General features: G+C 41.1%; 1 protein-coding gene across 5 annotated transcripts in view; it reads right to left on the bottom strand.

Moving 5' to 3' along the window:
* The window catches only part of LOC308670133 (beta-parvin), a 54,065-nt gene that overhangs the window by 14,923 nt on the left and 14,873 nt on the right, over positions 1-24,269 (bottom strand). For 2 of the 5 annotated variants that reach the window (XM_081331372.1, XM_081331369.1), the window contains exons 2-7: positions 14,586-14,675; positions 12,998-13,068; positions 9,915-10,017; positions 7,156-7,296; positions 3,053-3,168; positions 2,181-2,239 (exon numbers count right to left, since the gene is read on the bottom strand). In XM_081331372.1, coding sequence (XP_081187498.1) covers positions 2,181-2,239; positions 3,053-3,168; positions 7,156-7,296; positions 9,915-10,017; positions 12,998-13,068; positions 14,586-14,675 — 580 coding nt within the window. Of the gene's footprint in view, positions 1-2,180; positions 2,240-3,052; positions 3,169-7,155; positions 7,297-9,914; positions 10,018-12,997; positions 13,069-14,585; positions 14,676-19,318; positions 19,474-20,143; positions 20,317-21,428; positions 21,502-24,269 lie in introns of those variants that run through there. The other 3 variants (XM_081331371.1, XM_081331370.1, XM_081331373.1) reach the window with 3 other exon arrangements.

Here is a 24,269-nt window from a genome sequence, read left to right on the forward strand (position 1 = left end):
GCTTTGAAAAAAACTTTTTTTTTCCCTTTGGAGAAAGGACACAGCTGAAAAGGAGAATATACCAAAATCTGTTCCTTCTCCAAAAGAGAGGAGCAATAAGCTACAGGAGCCAGAAGACAGTCCATGCTGGAATTCACAGCAGGACAAAGGGACAATACTTGTGGGGAAAGCTCTTTTCTGCATACTTATACCAGCCTTTCAGCTTCCATCAACATTGGTTCCAATTGGAAGTTCTTCCCTGACTGCTTTGGGAATCAAGCTTGGCTATCCAGGAGAGTAGCACCAGGACACCAGGAAAACTCATCACCTCTTCTTTGGATCAACCTGCTGCTCTGGAACCCACAGGAAGACCTGGAACCTCACTATCAGCAAAGAAGCCCCTTTATGTGTTTAAACTGCTCCTCTCAGCTTTCCTCTGGCATTCAAGCTGCTTTGCCTATTTGCTTAGGACAGGGGTCTTCACACTTATGACTTGTGGACTTCAACTCCCAGAATTCCTCAGTCAGCGTGCCTGGCTGAGGAATTCTGGGCGTTGAAGTCCCCAAGTCATAAAAGGGCCAAGTTTGAAGACTCCTCACTTTAGGGTAACTTCTAGCAACTTCATCGGGAAATCAGGACACCACACCAGGGGATTTAAACCTGCATCCTACATCTGCCTCTGCAGCTTGCAAAATTACTTTAGAGGTCCTCGGACAAGCGCTGGCTCATCGGCTTTGAAACGGAGATGAGCACCGGCCCCTAGAGTTGGAAATGACTAGCACGTATGTGCGGGGGAAAACTTTACCTTTACCTAGTGAGGATCATGACCAGCGATGCTAGACCGCTGAGTGACACACAGACAGGGACTTCAGGAAACTACCCAGGAGAGGAAGTGACCCATGATGGGTGACCTGGCTGAGAAAATCACCACAGTCAGCACCTCAAGGTTGCCAGCCAGTGGTGGGATTCAGCAGGTTCGCACCACTTCGGCAGCTAATTTTTTTGTTGCCCAGGCCCAGAATGGACTTCCAGAAGCGGCATCCACACAGAGAACAGGTTGTTCACATATTTGAATCCCACCACTGGGACCTCCCCAACTCTGCCAGGTAAAAAAAAGGAAGGACAAGCTCTGGGAGACGTGAAGGAGAGGAAAGAAGGAAAAATGAGCAAGGAAAAGAGCAACAGGAAGTAAGATCTCTCTCCTCAGCACGGAGAGGGAAGAAAAGGAAGAGCAAGGCTGGCAGATCTTAGCAAGATAGTGAGCGTGTTGGCTGATCTGTTTATTTAGTGTCCCTGGAATGCTTTTTTTTTACCCTTGGTGTGTGCTATATAGGGATGTGGTGGCTCAGTGGGTTAGGACGCTGAGCTTGTCGATCAGAAGGTCGGCAGTTTGGCGGGTCGAATCCCGAGTGCCGCGTAGCAGAGTGAGCGCCTGTTACTCGTCCCAGCTTCTGCCAACCTAGCAGTTCGAAAGCATGTAAAAATGCAAGTAGAAAAATAGGGAACACTACGGTGGGAAGGTAACAGCGTTCCGTGCGCCTTTGGCGTCTAGTCATGCCGGCCACATGACCACGGAGACGTCCTCGGACAAGCGCTGGCTCTTCGGCTTTGAAATGGAGATGAGCATCGGCCCCTAGAGTTGGAAACGACTAGCACGCATGTGCGGGGGAACCTTTACCTATGTGCTATATACAAGTAGTCTTCATTTGGCAACCAGAATTGAGACCAGCAACTCAGAAGTGGTCACTAAGCGCCTGTGCTGATCTTACTTCAGCTTTGCTCTGCCTTTTCTCTTTGGAGAAGAGAAATGATATACGTGAAAATAGGTTGCAGAGTTGTTTTTTCGTCACTGTCATAACTGCGAATGGTCACTGAAGGATGCGGTTGCTGAATGAGGACTAACTGTAATTGCTTTGGTGTATCAGTATTGGTAATCAGTGTTATTGAACGTTTTGGGGACGGAGTGGGGTGTTTGCTTCTTAATGCTTACTCATGCCACTTAGAGTCACTGTTGTGAGATGGGTGGATAAATGAATTGCCTAAATAAAATTAATAAATATTACAATTATTAAAGAGAGAGTCCCAATAAGAGGATAAAGAAAGCGATGCTTTCTGATTTGATACCAGAGAATAATTCTACGTGCCAGCCAAAAGGAAGCAACTCAACTTTGTGCACACAGCAATAAAAACACAGAGCTTACTCCGTTGTAGTAGTGATCTCCTCGGTCACATGGGCCGTCTGAAGTAAGCCTTCTCGCTTCTGGAAGAAAATCAGAGTCAGGACTAGTGAAATGCTAAAAGAACTAACTGAAGAAGTGCACAGGAATGAAACCTTACAAGAAAGTGATTGTGATATTTTTGCTAACTAGAGGAGCAGAATGAGAGAAGGACCAGTTCTCCTTTTTCTCAAACCAATGAAAGTGTGAAACCTCTCTGAAGGCAGGAGACAACCTAACCAGATACATTTTCCTGCCTTTAGCAAAAAGAAAAAAAATCGCACCCACATCTGGACAAAACTTTAAATGAGAGAATCACTTAAATTTGAACCAGCAGTGTGCAGCAGCAGCAAAAAAAAAAAAGCTAATACAGCCCCTGGCTCTATATACAGAGGCATAGAATCAAAATCACGTGAAATATTAGTACTGCTTAATAAATCCTTAGTAAGACCACACCTGGAATACTGCATCCAGTTTTCGTCACCACAGTACAAAAAAAAAATGTTGAGACTTAGGAAAAAGTGCAAAGGAGAGCAAGAGGTTTTCCCACGGACTGGAGGGGACGTGGTTTTGCGTGCTGCCTGCATCCCACGCATGGGACTTCGCTTGTTTGCGCGGCCCAGTTTCTGGCATGCCGCAACCCAGTGCCGGCCCACAGACCAGGAGTTGGGGACCCCTGCTCTACTGGATCAAACCAATAGCAATGGGCATTATTGGCATTGTCTACATTTCAAAAATTATTTTTTTAAAAAACAAATCTATCTGAAGTGAGTGTATTACTTTTTTTAAATTTTTACAGTACCACATAGCTTAATTACACAGGCACAAAAAGCTTAACATCTTGCTTGGGTACCTACCCTTACAACGACCACTTGCACAGAAACATGTTCAGGGAGACGAATAGTAGCCCGGAAATGCATAGCCAGAGCTACCAGCAGGTGGAGGATGGACACCAGGTTCTTGCCATGGATCACTGAAGAAAGAAACCAAGAAAATTATCAAGGCAAGTTTTGAACGCGTTGGGCTGTCTTTAGGTGGGAGCCTATTTAATTCCACTCCAGGAAAATCTTGATTGTCTGTCTGTCTGTCTGTCTGTCTGTCTGTCTGTCTGTCTGTCTATCTATCTATCTATCTGGAAGAAAAGGAAAACAAATAAGGAAAGAACAAGCTAAAAGTGCAGAAAAAATTATAAAAGAAACGAGTTCCGATTTTCTTGCACAAGTTGTAAGTGTAAATTAACCTCTTACCTTACGATTACATTATTCCATTTTTTTATAATGTCTATGTTTCCCTAAACATCAAAAATGTACATCGTACTTTCATTTTTGTTTTCTGTATCGTGCAAAAAGTCAATAAGGGTTTTCCAATCAGCATGAAATTTAGATAAAAAGCTGCCAATTGACCATCTCAGCAAGTTCTGTTATTTTCACCATCCATTTGTCCATTGTGGGTCTTTCCCCACTTTGAGCATGTAATCATTTCACTGCAATTGTCATAGACAAAAGTAAATCCAGAAAAATCTTTAGAAAGCCTTTCTTTCATCACAATTTGTGGGGTCCTCCCACCCTTGCGGATGCCGTCTAATTGGAAGGAGCTTTATTCCATTCAAACCCTATGTCAAAACCAGAAACCTGTTTTTTGTTTTGTTTTTTCCCATTTTGGCCCAAATTTGGGAAGGGGAAAGAGATGCCTCATTCTGCCTCTTCCATCTCTCCTTTCGGATCTCCTTTCTCCGAATGTTCCCTGGCCACAGCCAACCCATTTCTTCAAGGCAACCCAACTCACTACTAGGCTGTCCTTCAAGTTTGGCTGTGGGGCGCACACACCCAGGCTCCGCCATCTGGGGCTGATGACTACCTTGAACATGAGAAGGCAGCCCAACAGGGCCAAAGGGAAACTAGGATGGAGACCCTTTCTCCAAAACCCTATTGCAGGGTTTCCCAACCTCAGCAGCGTTAAGATGTGTGGACTTCAACTGACAGGATTCTGGCTGGGGAATTTGGAGGGGGGAGGAAGTTGTTGTTTATTAAATTTATTTGCTGCCCATCTTGTTTCGAAGCAAGTTAAAGTTAAAAAAGGTAAAGGTTCCCCCACACATGCGTGCTAGTCGTTTCCAACTCTAGGGGCCGGTGCTCATCTCCATTTCAAAGCCGAAGAGCCAGTGCTTGTCCGAGGATGTCTCTGTGGTCATGTGGCCGGCATGACTAGACGCCGAAGGCGCACGGAACGCTGTTACCTTCCCACCGTAGTAGTCCCTATTTTTCTACTTGCATTTTTACATGCTTTCGAACTGCTAGGTTGGCGGAAGCTGGGACAAGTAACAGACGCTCACTCTATTATGAGGCACTCGGGATTCGATCTGCCAAACTGCCGACCTTCTGATCGACAAGCTCAGCATCCTAACCCACTGAGCCACCGCGTCCCTAGGAAATTAAAGTTAACAAGGTTAAAAGCTCACATCTTTTGTTGTCAAAGTTGGAAACTACTCAGTGGCACTGGCTTCCAGATCAATGCATAAGATTGAGCTGGCAAGAAGTGGGCTCCAGCTGCCTATCCCAAGTGCCTCCCTTAGCCAACTGCTTGGGAATAAAACTGACAGCAAAGGACACATTGCCGAGATCTCGGGCTTTGTGCCACTGCCTAAGACAGCTTGCCTCTGAATAGGAATGCTTCCGTGAAAGTTGGTGAGTGTCGTGAATCACTTGGCTTTCCCATTAAATATCACATGAACTCCAAGAACCAGATGGTCCAAGATCAGTGTCCTTTCTTCTAGAGAACTTGCAGCAGGACAAGGCAGTAACACCCCTTCCCAATCTTTCGCCAATGCAGGTACTATTCTGAGATACAGACGGTCAGAGGTTTCCAGTAGCTGCAATGGCATAAAGCCAAGCTGTATCAGATCAGTGGCAGAAGCATGCTAATATTTATTTTTGCTACTGTGGGCATAAGGGGAGCTCTGCAGATTAGGAAAGCTGGCCAGGTCACATGTGATGAGACGTTCTAAATCTAAACGTTTGCACTTTCTCAGTTTTTTTTTTCATATCCATTGCCTCTTAAAAGATCTGGATGAATTTAAAACAACAAAGCACTCAGATCTATTCCTCATTCTCATTCCAGTGCAGTAAATCCAGGCTCTCTTTCAAGAATAGCCTGGAAAACATTCATAAAGAATGCAGACAGAAAAAGTAGGAGTCCATTTATGCCAGTAAACGGGTCTAAAAACCTTATTACAGGTAGTCTTTGACTTATGACCATAATTGAGCCTGACAGTGATGGTCGTAAGTTGGTCATCATCGTCACTTAAAGCAGGTCATCACATGACTGACCCAATTTTATGACCTTTTCTGCAATGATCACTAAGTGAGTGCCACAATCGTAAAGCTAAGGCTGGAGTCTTTAAGCTATGTTATTCGGGGTGGGGTGTTTTTGCTAGAAACAGGACTGTGGGATGCTACGAACGGCCATATATGTGATCAAGTTCCCGAGCGCCCAAAATGCAGCCACAGGTGAATGTGATTTGCAGCATACAGAAGTTTAGGTGTTAAGTGAGGTGCATGTCAAATTCTGGAAAATGGCAGGCGCAGCGGCACAAAGTCCCACCCCTTTTGTACCTGCAGGCAAAATGGGTGTGGCTTCGATCATGACACTGCACTGCCATTTGGCAGATTTTGCTATTTCCCCCCCCCCCTCTATGTGTGACATCTGTCAGGAACCCATTAAAGTATTTCTTGGGCTTGAACAGAAACTCTTTGTAGCTGACGTGATCCCAAGAAAAACATATTTAATTTTTTTAAGCATATTTCTAGCTTTCCTGACTAAGGTATGCTGTAAGGCAGCAGTCCCCAACCTGTGCGGCTTGGCGGTCTGCCTGGGGAGAGAGGGGAACTGGACCACACGGCCAGTGGGACAGCGCACACACACACGTGCCAGCCTGCCTCTTGCACGAGTGGAGCAGCGTGCGCACGTATGCGCTGGTCTGCCTCTCCCGCGGCCTGATTCCGAATAGGTCACAGCCGAGTAATGGGCCACAACTCACGAGATTGGGGACCCCTGGTGTAAGGTATAGATGAAATTTGGAATCAAAATTATGACTGCCCCATTTTAATCTGAGTGGCTAAAAAGGAGGCATCCTGCCATCCTGGTGAACTCCCTATTTTTTTTTACCAGTGATGGGCAGCACGGCGGCATGCTAAAGTATGCAAATACAACAACTTTATCTAATCCATATTCATTGTACTAGACAGCACACTAAAAAGCAGAGACATCACCCTGTCAACAAAAGTGCGTATAGTCAAGGCTATGGTCTTCCCAGTTGCAATGTATGGCAGTGAAAGCTGGACCATAAGAAAGGCTGAGCGCCAAAGAATTGAGGCCTTTGAACTATGGTGCTGCAGAAGACTTCTGCGAGTCCCTTGGACTGCAAGGCGATCAAACCGGTCAGTCCTAGAGGAGATCAACCCTGACTGCTCTCTAGAAGGCCAGATCCTGAAGCTAAAACTCAAATACTTTGGCCACCTAATGAGAAGGAAGGACTCACTGGAGAAGAGCCTAATGCTGGGAAAGATTGAGGGCAAGAGAAGAAGGGGACGACAGAGAATGAGGTGTAGGCCTGAGCTTAAATGGACTCCAGCAGATGGTAGAGGACAGGAAGGCCTGGAGGAACGTTGTCCATAGGGTCGCGATAGGTCGGACACGACTTCGCAGCTAACAACAACAACAACAACAAATTCATTGTACAACACAGCTTCCATGCTCTTTCCTTAACACTGAATGAAATAAAGGTAAGAGATGGATCCCCCTCTTTAAATCTTGAAACGCTGAGATCTTGCCAGCAATAGTGCCTCAGTGCTCTTTGGGGTTATCTTTTAACACACACCCCCCCGGACCCTCAGAGTGGAAAACAATCGATTAGTAAAGCACAGTAGGTTCTTTGGTATGCTTTTCGAAGTCTGATGCTTACGGTCCACGCTCCATTTGATCGTCCAGCCGTGGGGTCGAAGTAAATCATAGACAGCCTCCAGGACAGTCTGCAGTTTCTGTTTCTGTCCAATTTCAGACTGTGTCACTTCAGCCACATTTAGTTTACGACCAGCTAGCTTTTCTAGATTGAAAACACAGATAAGCAGAAGAAAAATTGTTCAGGGAAGGCAGGGGTCTTTACGAAGGCCTTTGCAACAACTTCGGCCCTACAGGCAGACCTCATTTATTGACCCTTCGCACTTATGACAGTGAGGAAAAAGCAACGGCGCAGTCAATCCTCACATTTGCAACCATCCCAGGGAGGTAAACCAAAGGAAAACCTGAAGTCAAACTGTAGCCACGGTCACAAGCACAGTTTATTAGCGACCGTTTCACGAAGCGACAAGAGTTCCAGGCCCCAATTGAGGTTGCTAGAGAGGAAACTTAGGACACCTAGAAACAGATGTACATTTGCAAATGTTCATTATTTAAGTTTTTGAATTAAAAGCTTCATTTGCTAACACTCGCTCAAGCACTGAGCAGTCTGTATTAGAGTTGCGCAAGTAAGGGCGCTCACAAGGCATGGTGCTTTCCATTATGTGATGATTCACAAAGTGAATCTGCAGTGACACCTACGCTACTCAGCTTATACAGATATGCCAGATATCTCAGCAAAAAGGGGGTACAAATTTGGATACCCTGATGAATTTGGCCACAAGAAAAACACTTGGAGGTGGCAGGCAAGTCCTGTCCAAAGATTTTAATATCTTGGAGAAATTATTCACTGACTGGAGGCTCACTCCTAGCACCAACAAAACATAACTACATGCTTTAAAAACAAACTAGCATATGAAGCCCCAAAAGATTATTTTTTAAAAAACCAACATACTGTACTCCCTTATAATCCCCGTCTAAAGTACGTTGGAGTAATAGCGCGCTGGACTCTCTCCTATAAGATAACACAGAGAATACAGCAGCAAAAATCAACACCAGGAATAACATGCTCCAGAAATGATGTGGAAATAAAATGGCCTGCTTCAGCTGCCACCTTCAGGCCAGCAGCCTTAGGGTTGATCTACTCCACAGCAGAATACTGTGCCCTTGCATGGCTTAGCAGCTACCATACTGGTAAGTTAGACGCCAGACTCAATGGCATCATGAGGATTATAAACGGGTGTATTAAAACCACTCCAATTTGCTGGCTTTCTATTCTGAGCTATATATCACCACCAGTTTTACGAAGGCAAGATGCACTAGCACTAGTGAAAGAATACAGAAGAATTAGGAACAAGTCACTCCTATTGGTGCATGCCAATCTTTCTCATTTATCAACTGGAAGATAAATCCAGGAATCAACTGGAAGATAAATCCAGGAATCCCCCACTTGCACAACATCTGCCCAACAACTTTAACATCGATTCCCAATGGAAACCAAATGGGTTGCTGAATGCCCAGATACAGGAAGACATATAAGTGACCCCCACAGAAAGGTGCCAGGCTTTGAACTACCATGTCAACAATGGGCAATCCTGAATAGGATTTACACTTCACACGGCATCTGCTGGGACTCTCTGTATAAATGGGGTATAGTATCCTCTCCCAGTGTGACTGCGGGGTCGCACGTCAAACTGTAGATCACATTGTGACTGGATGTAAGCTGAGGGCATATACTGGTCCAGTATCTGATTGATAAATGATGCTGCACTTCAGTGGTCAAATGACCTAGAGGGGTAAGCAACCTTGGCTTTTTTATGACTCGTGGACTTCAACTCCCAGAATTCCTGAGCCAGCCATGCTGGCTCAGGAATTCTGGGGGTTGAAGTCCACGAGTCATAAAAGAGCCATGGTTGCTTATCCCTGGCCTAGACATGGGTATTTGAACATAGATCTTTTAAACATTTATATTGTGTTTTACTAATCTAGGTGAAATGTTTATATATATTGCTACTCCTTATATGATATGCCATACGCTAAATTAACAAATAAACTACAATTCTCCTCCAACAAGATTTAGCCAATGACAACTTGGTTCTCTTCTCTCTCTTTGCACACCTTCTGCTACTTTTACACTTGAGTGCCATCACCCCATCCAGTTCACATGGGAACCATCTCGTTTCAAGAACCACTTTGTGCTTTTATCTTCCTACATAGCTTCATTCTGAGAATATTCCACATGTTAGAAAAGCTTAAATCTTTCCAGAACAAAGTCTCTCAACTTTATGGTTTGCTTTAAGTGGACGTTTATGCTGATTTTCGCATAAATTTGTGCCATAAGATACAGTATACATATAGGAAAGTAAAATAACCAGTCCCTGAGCTAATATGGTTATTCATTCATTGATGTGGCCTCTTTGCCTTAAAAGGACCTAACAGGTGACTAAGCTTGTTTGCCAAGTCCAGGGGTAGGCAACCTTGGCTCTTTTATGACTTGTGGACTTCAACTCCCAGAATTCCTGAACCAGCCACGCTGAGGGGAAAGGGAGAGGTTTCCAAGCTGAGCCATGCTGGCTCAGGAATTCTGGGAGTTGAAGTCCACAAGTCATAAAAGAGCCAAGGTTGTCTTCCCTTGGCAAAGTCCCTGCCCCTCCTTCAAGGACCCCAGCATAGGATCACTTTCAAGCCTAGTGAAGAAGCTTGGATTCGACATGATCATTGCCAAAGGCCATTTCATATAGGAACACAATTATGTCAAAATTTAAGCCTGAGTTTGCTTAATCCAGGCCAACTCCTTATCCACCATTTTCACACATAATACCTCACCTAGCAATTTCTGTAGCACTTGCCCGTCATAGACGTCTTCTTCAAGCTGTTTGACAATTATCCTTTCTTCAACCAGGACATCATTTATCCAGTCAATCAAGACCTGTACAATGAGGAAAGAGGGAAAAAAATATTCAAGTCATCTAAATAACACTGTGAGGAAAGCAACTGAATATGGCTAGCCCTCAACTTGCAGCAGTTCATTTAATGACTGTTCAGTTAAAAGTGATTTATGACCATTTCTCAGACTTACCACCGTTGTAGCATCCCCATGAACACATGTCAAAATTCAGTATTAAATACTGAAATAAAAAGAAATTTTGATTACTACTTAAAAAAACTGAAAACTAGCAAAAAGGAAGGATATCATATTGTATCCTTAATTTGTTGACACAGAGGGTGAGAAGTTAAGTAGACGGGATGTCTATTTTGAATACTAGGTTTTGTGAGGAATGGTGATAGATGAATTGGGAGTATATTAAAAATCTCGGGAACGATAAATATCAAACGTTAAATCTAAAGGTTAGTGGAAATTAAAACTGAAAAATCTATTAGATCATTGATTGTCTAAAAGATTGTATGTTAAAACCACTAGAATATGTGTAAACTAAAAACTATGGATATATGTAAGAAAGTTATTTTCTATGTGATTGGTAAGATAAAACTTGCCCTTTAATTTACAAATAAGACAGTATATATGAAGGGAGAAAGAGAGGAAACGTTTATGGTAGCAATCTGAAATCTGTACTAATGATATCTGTATGTAATTGAATTACTACTACCCTGCCACCACGTTACTTTTCAAATATGTGAATGGAATATTAGAAAATCAATAAAATTTATTTTAAAAAAAAGAACACATGCCAAAATTCAGATGCTTGGCAACTGACTCATATTTATGACCGTTGCTGTGTCCCAAGTTCATGGATCCCCTTTTACGACCTTCTGACAAGCAAAGTCAATGGGGAAGCCAGATTCACTTAACAACCGGGTTATTAACTTAACAACTGTAGTAATTTACTTCACAATTGTGGCAAGAAAGGTCATCAAATGGGGACAAAGCTCACTTAACAAATTTCTCACTTAATAGCAGAAATGTTAGGCTCAATTGTGGTTGCAAGCCAAGGACTACCTGTATTGCTTTTAATAGGCACAAAACTATTTAGAAATATGATGTGTTTATATTATTTTGTAACCTTTTACTGTTTGTCTCATAAAGTCAGACTAACTAATCTAAACTGATAAATTACATAATACTGATGTAAATAAATAGCACTAAGCCTATGTAAGATTAATATTGATATAAATCCTTCCTTTTTATTTTTGCAAATAAATAAAATTTTAAAAAGGTTTTGTGCACTTTAAGAATGGTAACAATGGGAAAAATTATGAATTAAGTCTGAAACACTTATGCCAAGTTACAGTTTAGAAGAAAATTTCAAAAATTTTCTACAGATGGTATACAAATTCATCAATAATAATATCTAGAGATAAAATCATACAGTAATTGCTGGAAATGTCATAAACAAAGGCAACCCTAGCCCTAACCCTAACCCTAATATGTTATACATATTATAATGGGGGAAAAATGGACTTTACATTTGAAATGAAACTGCATTTTTATCAGGTATGATCTAAGAAAAAAAACATCCTGAAATATTGTAACTTATTGAGATACCTCCTCATATGCTTCATGTTCCTCTTCCCCTTCTCTGCATCTTTTTATTTATTACTAATATTTTTTCTTTATTATTTTAATGTGTAGTACTTTTAATGTTTGTAAGCCATCCACAGTCATCTTTGGAGAAGACGGGTGGGGTGGCACATAAATTTAATAAATAAATAAATAAAATGACAATTATTGAGGGTGAAGGTTCATTCTCCGAGATGGTGGGTTAGTATCCGAATGTTTTGTTGCCAGGCTAGGTAACATCTTCAACCGAGTTTTAAGGGATGTCAGTGTCAGTGTTCTGCAGTTTGTAAGGGCTTCAGGTGTGGGTGTGTCAAGTGAGGGTCTTGTGATGGGTCAATTGACAATTATTTGAGTGATGCTTCTGCACAAAAGAAATTCTATCAAGGAATGTACAGAGCAATCTAAATGTGGGCAGAACGCTGATGTGCTTAAGTAGGGGTGCCCAGGTGGCGTCTGCTTTGCAAGTGGGTGGGTACAGCTTCACAACTAAAGCTCTGCCTCTTGGTACAAAAAAAGTGAGGCTTCAAATAGGATTTCACATCCACAATCTTGCAGATTTTGATCACATCCTATGGACACCGTGGTTCTTAAAACTTCAATCCATTTTCCTGGACTGACTAGCAAAACATATCATTGTCATCCCAGAAGATGGCTATCATTTTTTTAACGGCATTTTTCATCCAAACATCTATCTACTTGATGTGTCCATTATTTCCCCACTCAGCATTCTGTATGCATAAGATTTTCTTGCTGGGCTGCCCCGCAACCAAGTGAGATTTCCTCTGCAATACACCAACCTACAATTTGCTCTGTAAATCAACAGAGAAGAAAGTACAACATTTCCAACATTGGCACAATAAACATAATGTATGTTTGCCTTCTACAACAATTCAATTTCTTAAACCTCTCCACAAATAAATACAGGTGAAGATCTACCACATCTCATCTCTTCCCAATATTAAGAGAAGGAGGCAGAAATAATAAAGGTGGCATTTCTGAAAATACTAACATGCCAAATCAGACAATATTTTTAACTTAGGTTTTTGAATCAAGGATTTCTTGCCTGTCGGATTTTAGTCCTACTGTTCATTCTTTAAGACACGGTTATGATTTTTCTTTTTTCTTTGTAATATATCATACTAAGCTTCCTTCTTAGATAAAAATGGGGACAAGAAATACAGTGGATTTATTGCCTAAAATTTATTACTATATAGTGATAATTTATTACTATATAGCTTCTCCTGTGATAGTTTCTCCAAATGTATTTTCTAGGGAGACATTTTCTAACAGTCATTTTTCTGTGCTACCAGAAATGCAACATCAAAACACTTTCATTTTGAGGTAAACTACATCAAAGAAAGGCAAACCTCTGCGTTGAAGCATTCCTCACCTTGATAAGTTCTTTAAACTTGGCATCCTCCTTTGAAGTGGGATCTATCATGGTACGTTCTTCATTTTCCTCTGGCAATTTCAAAAAGAAGCTCTTCATTAAAGCCATCGTGGCACAAACACAAGCACACTGTTTCAGAAATTGCTATTAAAAGATATCAGCTGCCATCTGATTTATAAATGGCAAAAACTAGTTATCTCATAAACCTGAAAAGGAATCCAATTATCTAAATTGGGTATAGTCTAGAGAATAGAAGGACATGGGGTGACACGATTGCAATATTCCAGTATTTGAGGGGCTGCCACAAAGAAGAAGGGGGGGTCAACCTATTGTCCAAAATATCTGAAGGTAGGACAAGAAACAATGGATGGAAACTAGTCAAAGAGAGAAGCAACCTGGAATTAAGGAGAAACTTCCTAACAGAACAACAGAACAATTAACCAGTGAAACAGCTTCTCTTTAGAAGTTGTAGGTGCTTCATCACTGGAGGTTTTTTAAGAAAAGAGTGGACAGCCACCTGTCTGAAATGGTATAGGGCAGTGATGGCGAACCTTTTAGAGACCGAGTGCCCAAACTGCAACTCAAAACCCACTTATGTATCGTTGGGTGCCGGGTGGGCGTGGCCCATTGGGTGGGCGTGGTTGTGGTGGTAATGGCAGCCTGGGTGGGACTAAAAAGTTCAATCAATCCCACCTTTGCGAGATCTTTTTTTTCCGGCGAGAAGTTGAAATCGATTGATTGATAGAACCTCTTTTTTTTTTTTTGCACATGGCGGTGGAGGCCGAAAGCAACAAGGTTTTATAAAACCCAGCTAAAGGCCTAGGATTGGGGTGATGGCATGTGTGCCCACAGAGAGGGCTCTGGGTGCCACCTGTGGCATGCGTGCCATAGGTTCGCCACCACAGGTATATGGTCTCCTCCTTGAGCAGGAGGTTGAACCTCTGGTCCCTTCCAGCTCTATTCTAATTGATTGATTGAAAAAGGCACTGCATGAAGGGTCACACTGTGTTGGTGAACAGGACATGTCAGTGAACCGGGCTTTCAGATCATGTGATATCTAACCCTGGTTTGCTTGCAAAAGACCTGACCCTTGTAGCTCTCAAACAGGAGTTTTCCAAAGGCAATGGAGGGAGGAAGCAAAGAGAGAATAAAAATTCATCCTCTTTCTCTAGTCATACTTCTATAATAGATGCTAGCTTGCATTTTTACTCAGGATTAATTACTGGATTAGGCTCAGAAAGTACTTAATCTAAATCCAAAGAAAGTGGTACGAAACTCACAAATTTTGAAAATAATTTCAACTTTGGCTAGCTCTAATTCAGATGATCTTTGTTCCAGATCTGGGTAAGGTCAGCAATAAAAAATAATAATTTTGGATTGCATGTGTGGGGGGAAGCATATATGAATACATCAGTTCTTACATTAATGAATTGTTAATTTTAGTTCAGAAATCTCATGTTGTTTAACAAAATTTCAGCTAGAGAGAAGATCCAGGAGCATCACATCATTGGTCCTTTCCAATCATCCACACAGAAAACAAAACTCTTTTGTTCACATTGTAAGTCTGTGATGTTGCATTCATACATACCTAGTAACGTATCTTCTGGATGAAGATCAGTTGTAGCAGGGGACATCGGTGCATTGATAGCATTTTTGCCTTCTTCTTGCAGATCAGACACTGAAAGAATGGAGAGGCCCAAAATACTTCATAATGGTATATAGCTTAAAATTTGATTCACTTCTACCAGGAGCCTAATGCTTTATTGATTGTATTTTTCTTTGCTTGGATCGAATGGTCTGACTAAAGTTATGCTAAACACCCCCACCTTTTAGGGTAGCTGTACTCCGTAACTATTCCACGATCTGCAATTTTTGAAGAGTCTTTTCCATTTTTATTTTACCTCTTTTCATTCTTCCTCAAGTGACTCTAACTAATTCAGATAATATATTCAGAGAGGTAAATCAAACGTAAATCATTATGCTCTCATCTGTTGGAGAGAACTGAACATTGCTAGAATAGAACAGAATTCTTTATTGGCCAAGTGTGATTGGACACACAAGGAGTTTGTCTCCGGTGCATAAGCTCTCAATGTACATACAAGTAACAAGGGGTAAATCATGATCATAATCATGAAACACAATCATCATAAATCATCACATACAACACTCAGTGATAGTCATAGGATACTAAATAATCATTCTACTTCCAAGTCACATAAAATTCTTAATGTCTTTATAACTATGAAACAAGAGCAAAATTTAAACTACAAACTAAGCATGTAAGTGAGCAGCATATGAAAAGGGGTAGGTATATTAAGCAGTCTGCTTTATTCCTCCAAGTTATTAAAATAATATTTGTTTTAATTTCATGTATCTTCCTCTGTTTTTGCTGAAACACAATGGAAGAACTAAGAAGAAATTTCCTGACAGTTAGAACAATTAATCAGTGGAACAACTTGCCTCCAGAGGTTGTGTGTGTTCCAATACTGGAAATTTTTAAGAAGAGATTGAACAACCACTTGTCTGAATAGGTATAGGGTTTCCTGTCTGAGCAGGGGCTGGACTAGAAGACCTCCAAGGTCTAATTCTATTCTACTCTACTCTACTCCGCTCCGCTCCACTCCACTCCATTCATTATTCCATTGCATTCTATTCTATTCTATTCTATTCTATTCTATTCTATTCTATTCTATTCTATTCTATTCTATTCTACTCTACTCTACTCTACTCTACTCTATTCCATTCATTATTCCATTGCATTCTATTCTATTCTATTCTATTCTATTCTATTCTACTCTACTCTACTCTACTCTACTCTACTCTACTCCAGTCCAGTCCAGTCCAGTCCATTCATTATTCCATTGCATTCTATTCTATTCTATTATTCTATTCTATTCTATTCTATTCTATTCTATTCTATTCTATTCTATTCTATTCTATTCTATTCTATTCTATTCTATTCTATTCTATTCTATTCTATTCTAATTTCCTATTCTATTCTGAATAAGCCACAGCCTAGTCTTTTATTTTGTTACTCAATCAATTTTAAGAGCTAAAGACTATTAACAATATAAGAGTCTCAAATGCTAAATGGTTGAGAATTGTAATTAGTAAAACACAAGTGGAGCAGCCATGCTGTAAATGCCAAAGAAAGGTCTCCCAGAAATTAGTATCCAATGATTGAACAGCAGGTTTTCCAACGACTCTTCAAGACGTGAGCCAGTTTCAAACTGGAGCTGGATATGAAGCATTTCTGGATTCTTCAAGAATAAGACAAGAGACCAACGGAGTCAGTCCTGTTGGTTGCAACGGCTTTTCAACTTGCTCAGCCTCAAAACAAGATGCCAGATTAAATAAAAACCAGGGGCCTTGAATAAAATGGACCTTTCTGCTTTTTGCTAAAGCAGCAACTATTGCATTCCGGACAATAAAACTACACTGAAGGAGGCCAACTCTCAAACAGTGAACAAAGGTGGACTGTTTTTCCATCCTGCTTGAATCCTTTTGATTCCAGCCCTGCCACCTCCAGGCTATCCTCAGCAATTTTCTTCAGAAAGAGTCACTTCCCTGCGTCATTGGCTTTGCTCTCTGGCTAGATTCTGCAGCAGAGGCATCCTTTGGTGGAAGGGAGATCGAAAAAAGGCAGCGTTTTGACCACAATGCATGTAAAAAAAAAGAGGTGACACTTAAATCACACAGCAGCAGTGCCTTCTTGATTTTTTGAATTCCCTACCTTAATCCAGGTACCCGTTTTAACTTCCCAGTTTTACTGTAGTACTTACCAAGGATTTCCTTTCCAACCAATTATGATTATGTAGGCTTAATTCGTTCGGTAAACACCTTCTCCAGCCTAGCACCACCCTTCAAATAATCTTAGGCTAGAGTTTCTCAGCCTTGACAACTTTAACAGGTGTGGACTTCAACTCCCAGAATTCTCCTGGGCTGGGGAATTCTAGGAGTTGAAGTCCACACCTCTTAAGGTTGCCCAGGTTGAGAAATATTGATTTAGACTGTAATATCACACCCTGCACAGCCACTAGCCACGTGAGAGGGGGATAATAGGAACTGTGGTCCAAGACATTTGAATGACCTGATATTACAAAAAAAAAAAAACCTCAGTTGCCATTAATGCTTTTTTTGCAGGTAAAAAACCGTCATAAGATTTCCTGCACTTTCTTGGAATTCAAATTGCACAGTTCCAGTTACAACTTAGAAACAGCTGACCATAGTCCATATTGGGGTACTATAACAGTGCATCATTATATCACTTCAAATGATGATCAACATCGCTTATAATGATACACTTTCGGCCAATTGTTGCCTCTGCACGGTGTAAACAGCAGCACCCAGCATTTCCCAATGCAATCTCCACGCTCCGAAGCCGAATCAAGAATGTGGAACTAAAAATAAATCACAACACAACTATCCTCTTCTTGTTACTGTCCTAGAGTGAGCTGGGAGACGTGGGGGAGGCAGAGAAATGCAAGAAGGCTTTCTCCTCAACAAGCCATTTGCACATCTGCCTAGCATGGCAAAGACCAGGCCTTATGCTAGCAGAAAAAGGCCCAGGTATCTTCAAGATCTCCCTCGTGCAGCTAACCCACACAGAAGCAGGCACTCACTCATATCTTTTCCTACCTCCTGTTTTCTTGCTTTTTTTACAGAGCCAAGGTGCCTTACTAGCATCCGGTAGCATTAAGGTTGCCTCCTTCCGAAAGGCAGTGTTGCCACTTCAAAGGGCAGAAACTGACCAGCAAACTTGGATTGATTTGGTCACAGTGGTTCCAGAAGCAGTGGCAAATCCCAGCAGAGGCGAGGGGTGTAAAAGAAGATACCCTGGCAAGACTGAGTGAAATTCAAGAAGAATGGATGCTTTACCCAGGAGCTAAACAGCTGCCACTCTCTCTGAGTGTGAACAGGGGCTTCTGGCTCTCAATCCTTGGAGGAGATTAACCCACTGCTCATCAAATGCCCACGAAAATGGAAGATACCAGACCCATCAAAACACGATACCCCAGGGAAACAGGAAAATATGTCACAGTTGCACCCAGTAGGCAGTTAGGGGGCATTTCTACAAAAGGCAACTGGCATTTCTCACGGCCTCAAGCTGAGCTTAAGATCACAAAGAGGGTTACCAGACTGCCAGTGCATGGCACGTATGAAAAACTCCTGCTGGTATCTTCAGGAATTGATAAAAGGGCATGCAAAGCCAGTGGAGTTCCAGTGACAACTCATGATGAGACCATCTTGATCCATTAATCTCTAGGGATTATGTATCAGATTTCCTACCAGTAGATTTTGGTCCTTTTAACCCTGTCAAACATCCTGGAACTCTTAAGAAGAGCAGGATACCTAGTGGAGAAATAAAAAGATATTTGTCTTCACCACTTCATCACATCTAACAAAATGAAATTTCAATGATGAAAAAAGTAAGGTTCTACATTTAGGGAAGAAAAACCAAAAGCACACGTATAGTATAGGTGGTACCTTGCTCAATAGTAGTAGCTGTGAGAGGGATCTTGGAGTCCTATTGGACAATCATTTAAATATGAGCCAGCAGTGTGCTACCACTGCCAAAAAAGCTAACACAGTGCTAGGCTGCATTAACAGAGGAATAGAATCAAGATCACATCAAGTGTTAATGCCACTTTACAATGCCTTGGTAAGGCCACACTTGGAATACTGCATCCAGTTTTGGTCACCACGATGTAAAAAAGATGTTGAGACTCTGGAAAGAGCACAGAGAAGAGCAACAAAGATGATTAGGGGACTGGAGGCTAAAACATATAAGGAATGGTTACTGGAATTGGGTATGTCTAGTTTAACGAAGAGAAGGACCGGGGGGACATGATAGCAGCATTCCAATATCTCAGGAGCTGCCACAAAGAAGAGGGAGTCAAGCTATTCTCCAAAGCACCTGAAAGCAGGACAAGAAGCAATGGATGGAAACTAGTCAAGGAGAGAAGCAACCTAGAACTAAGGAGAAACTTCCTAACAGTTAGAACAATTAATCAGTGGAACAACTTGCCAACACTCACCAGAGGTTGTGAGTGCTCCATCATTGGAGGATTTTAAGAAGAGACAACCATCTGTCTGAAATGGTATAGGTATATTCCTGCCTGGGAAAGGGGCTGGACTAGAAGACCTCCAAGGTCCCTTCCAACTGTTATTCTGTTCTGTACTGTTCATGCATCAGCATCATCATTACAACAATACCACTTAAATGTATATAATGCTCCATAATGCTTTGCAGCACATTATCGTAAAGAGATTTTTCAGGAAGCACAGACAGAAACACAGAACACTAAGTTATCTACTCACCTTCGAAATCTAACTGTCCTTTCCGCCCCTCCAAAAAGTCATAGAATACAACATTATCTTATGCAAACAAGGACAAGTTCCCTTGCAAAGCAATCTAAAAATCTAGCAGTTAGAAGTCAATAGTCCCTGAAAATAAAGTGCAGCTGTTTTCTACATTGTCTCTACAAATGAGTTTCTCTGAATGGTAATCTGGATATTCAAAAGAAGCTAGATGATAAGTACTATTTAATTTTAGCTGCAGTTATTTCTGGTCTAAGATCTGAACTTCACAGTATTGAAAAACAGCAGCTGTTGTGAAGCCACTGAATAGAGCAGCTAATTATGGGACACGAGTGCTGCTCTCTGAGTAAATCAAGCTGGGATGGCGAACTTACCACCTTAAAAAGATCTCTGTTTTACCATCAGTTAGAATGCTACATATAAACAACCCTTTTTTTAAAAGAAAAAAAGTAACACATGATGCAAATAAAGTGTTTGATTTATGGAAAATGAAAGCACTGAACTTTGCTATTTTAACAGTGACAACTCTGCAAATAGGAACCAGCATCATTCTTTTTACTGTCGTTTTTCTGATGTATTCTCCATTTCAAACATTTTCACCGAAATAAGCAAGAATCGGCTATTTAGAAATTTCAACTTATCACAAGTGGCATGGCTACTGACAAGCAAGAAATAAAGCCAAACAATTAGCCTTGTCAGAAATTTCTCTGTTCTCTCTTTCAGGGTTATTAACATTGACATTTGTGTAAATAAACATGATCAAGTGGACCAAAACATCATAGAATGAATCCCGCTTGATAAAAAGTGTCCACGAAAGAGACTTACAATAAGATGGATTGATGACATCAGCAAGTACTGTGGGCCCAATTGGCAAAAGAAAGCTCAGGAAAGTATAGGTTGGAAACATGTGGAAGTGGCCTTCATCCTGCAGTGGATAGACAATGGCTAACAGGATGATGATGATGATGATGATGAAACATGCTTATAGTGCTTTAACTTGGAACTTCTGTGAATTCTGGGTGTCTCGCTGGATTGCTAACGGCAGTCATTGATTTCCTTTGAGGACCTTGAGTGAACTGAATAAATGGTGGCCACCTTCACTTAACTACCTGCTAAAATATTTTCAAAAGTAATTTTAGTACTATCATCGTTAACATAATAAACCTAAATACATACACCTTCTCTGTCTGTATTCATTCCTCTTGCTTGCTATGCTAATTTCCTTCTTTTCACCTCTGACAAAACATAATTATAAATTCTTCTGGGCTAGAAACTGAAAAATATTACATTGAGGGTGAATAAGAAAAGATATGTATTTCCAATGATTCAGAATCGTATGTTGAATTTTGACTTCCTTCTGTCAACGAACCATCATAGAATCAAATCTCTGAAACAAAACTTTCAAATTAACTTGCCCATATTTTCCTTGGTAAAGAAAAGAAACTTGAACTCTATTTATGGAGGCTTGATGGCTGGACTTAAAAACACATAGTGGATGGGGAATTCTGGCAGTTGAAATCCACCTATTTTAAAATAGTTAAGGTTGAGAAACGCTTAGATTTTTTTTTTTCTTCCAATCATGTCCAATTCTCAGAGACTGCCTGGCCATGGCTTAGATTAAAACACAACAATTCCATCTTTATTGGGGTTCCTGTGAAGCAAAAAAATATCAGATGAAGTAGCCAACCTTTTCTGATCTTAAAAAGTGAAGCACAGTTGAACCACATTGGTATTTGGATGGAAGGCTGATCACAAATCTAGTCTGGGAATTTAAAAAAAAAACCAGATGGGAACGATAAACTGCATCTGGATTTGGCAATGACTGTTCCAACTCAATCTTCATTGTTAAATTATCTCAGCCCTTTGTTCTCAGCAAGACAGGACTGGGATCAAATTGGGACAGATCGCTCTTCTGTCAAGACTATAAGACTTTGTCTAAGCAAATGTCTCCAATCAAACTTACAGGCTGAGCACAAGTCAGCAGAGGAATGCTAAATAATCAGTGTTAACTAACTCTAGTATCCTCTCTGTGATGTAAGTCTTAGATAAATTAAGCGTTTAACTGTCTTCTGAAGCAAAAGGAACAGAAGAGGAGGAGCAAACAACTCACTGTTAAACTGACGGTCCCTCCAAGGATAAAGAAACACGTGCAAGAACAGCTTCTGTTCTGGATTTGCAAAAGCCCACTATTGCTGGCAATAATGGAGAGCAATTATTTGGAAATCTTAAGAACAAAACCCTCCCACTTACACAAATGACTATGCAGGAAGATCAGGCAGAAGATGATAAAAGAGAAAAAAAACCAGAAGACGATAAAACAGAAGAAACCACACAGCGGCCTCAACTCTTCTCTTCCTCATGTGCCTTATTTGTACAACTACTTCCAGATAACTGTTGGTTAGACAACCAACTGGTTGATTGTGGCCAGCCAGTAAGTAAACTGCTCAGCTCTACTCTAATCCAGTTCCTGACTAAGAAAAATTACCATACCTTAGGTCCAGTCATTTTGAGGGATTATTAATTGCATCTTCAATTCTTTGAACCACTTGACTTTCTAAAATCTTACAAAATAATATTTCATTGCGGCAAAACAAGGCCTGCTAGTTTACATTTTACTGGTTTACTGGTATGGACAAGTCAGCCTCCCCCAGTTTTATCCCCCCACAACAACCAGCTGGGGTAAGTCTTGAAGAAACTCTGCAGTCACAGTTACAAAAGTCTGTTTTAAAACCCGGGAAATCAATTAGAAAGAAACTCAAGATTGCCATTCCTTGATTTTCTTTGATATATAGACATTGTCAAGTTTTCAAGATTCTGTTATTTGAGCCAAACAAGTAGAACAGTCTGCCCCTGGTGGCCATCCTGGATACTGCTGCTCCAAAAGAGCAAAGTTGAATTACAGTTCTTTTATGACTATGACTCTATGACACATTATATCAGTTTAAAATTCATAAATACTATAAATTGTAGACCTTGTATAATTTTCACCTGTTATTTTTGAAAATATATTCATCTTTTTGTTAAGAACTTTGTATTTTGCTGTTCTAATTACAGACAGTCCTTGACTTACAACAACTGAGATCAAATTTTTTGTTGCTAAGCAAGGCAGTTGTTAAGTGAATTTTGCCCCATTTTAACACATTTTTTGCCACAGTTGTTAAGCAAATCGCTGCAGATTTTAAGTTGATGATGCGGTAGTTAAGCGAATCTAGCTTTTCCTATTAACTTTGTTGGAAAACCGGCTGGAAAGATTATAAATGGTGATCAAATGGCCCCCAGGACTATGCAACTGTTATAAATAAATGCCAGATGTCAAGCACACGAATTTTGACCACATGACCGTGGTCATAAGTTTGAAAAATGGTCATAAGTCCCTTTTTTCAGTGCCATTGTAACTTTGAACAATTACTGAACAAATGGCTGTAAGTATATAATCTAATAAATGATTGCACCAATTGTTTTATTCCTTGGACTGCACTTATTTGTTCATGCTCAATAAATAAAACTACTCCTACTAATCAAGAAGTCCAAACTATCAAAAATGGCACTGCTTATTGAATAGTGTGGAATGGAAATGCAAACAGTTGGTTCTACTGGTAAATATTGAATATTTCAAGGCTGGACTGTGAAGTAAAAAGCTACCATATTTTTCTGTCTATAAGATGCACCCTTGTATAAGATGGCCCCCAATTTTCTAAACAAACGTTCAGAAATCAACATTTTAAATATTAAACAAACCACATCTTTAGTGGCAGTAAAACAAGTGGCTGTGCCATCACACAAGGGAGGCAACTTCCTCCAATCAGATGGCGCTCTGCGGGCTTAGTCCCGCCTACCCCCTCGGCCGTCAATCACTGTACTGAGGCGGCTTCCCAGGGCCTATTGTGGCTTCAGCCCGAGCTGCGCCGGTGAAAAATGGGTCATAGAAGGCAACTTCAGTGGGACCGGCGGCATCCTTGGGACAGCGTGATCCTCCAGCACCAGGCGGCATCTCGGGCCGGCTTTCTCCCTGTAATGTATTGGCCTTATATGTTTAAATCACTTGCTTTGTGTCTACCTGTTTGCTTAATGGCTGACCTACTTTTGTATGTTATGTAACAGTTGCTGGGCTGAGCTAGACTTGCTGTCTCCAGTCTGTTAAGTAGGTTTTGGGCGGGAAACTGCTACTTTAAATCTATTGGTAGCCGCCTAGAGGCCAACCGTATAAATAGCTGCACAGCAGCTATTAGCGGGCTTCTGTTGTTATGTTCTGACTGAGAATAAACTTGTTGCTGTTTGAACACTTCGTCTCACTTAATGCCTTCAAGGACCGAATACATAACACTCCCCATCCAGGCGGCATCTCGGGCCAGCGATATCCTCCTGCACCAGGCAGCATGGCAGCGGCATGTAAAGAACCCACACAGGCATACCCTGGGCTGCGGAGGTTACCATTATTTTTTCGTGTATAAGACGCTGCACTTGTATAAGACACACCTGATTTTTGAACAGGGTGTTTGCAGGAAAAAATAGTGTCTTCTACATGGAAAAATAGGGTATTTATTAAGAGACTTTTTCCCACACTTCTTTCTGTGTCATGCTTTATAGAAGAGTTTGTCTACAGGAAGTCCTTCACTTGCAACAGTTTGTTCAGTGACCGTTCAAAGTTAAAACAGCACTGAAAAAAAGTGACTTATGACCGTTGTTCACACCTAAGACCATTGCAGCAGCCCCATGGTCACGTGGTCAAAATTTGGATGCTTGGCAACTGGTTCATATTTATGACGGCTGCAGTATCCCAGGGTCATGTGACCAGCTTTTGCGACTTTCAGACAAGTAAAGTCAATGGGGAGGCCAGATTTATGTAACAACTACAATGATTCAGTTAACAACTGTGGCAAGAAAGGTAATCATATGAGGCAAAACTCACTTAACAAATGTCTTAACAACATAAATTTTGGGCTCAATTGTG

Source organism: Vipera berus (genome assembly GCF_964194415.1).
Source record: "Vipera berus genome assembly, chromosome: 6".
Classification (NCBI taxonomy): Eukaryota; Metazoa; Chordata; class Lepidosauria; order Squamata; family Viperidae; genus Vipera; species Vipera berus.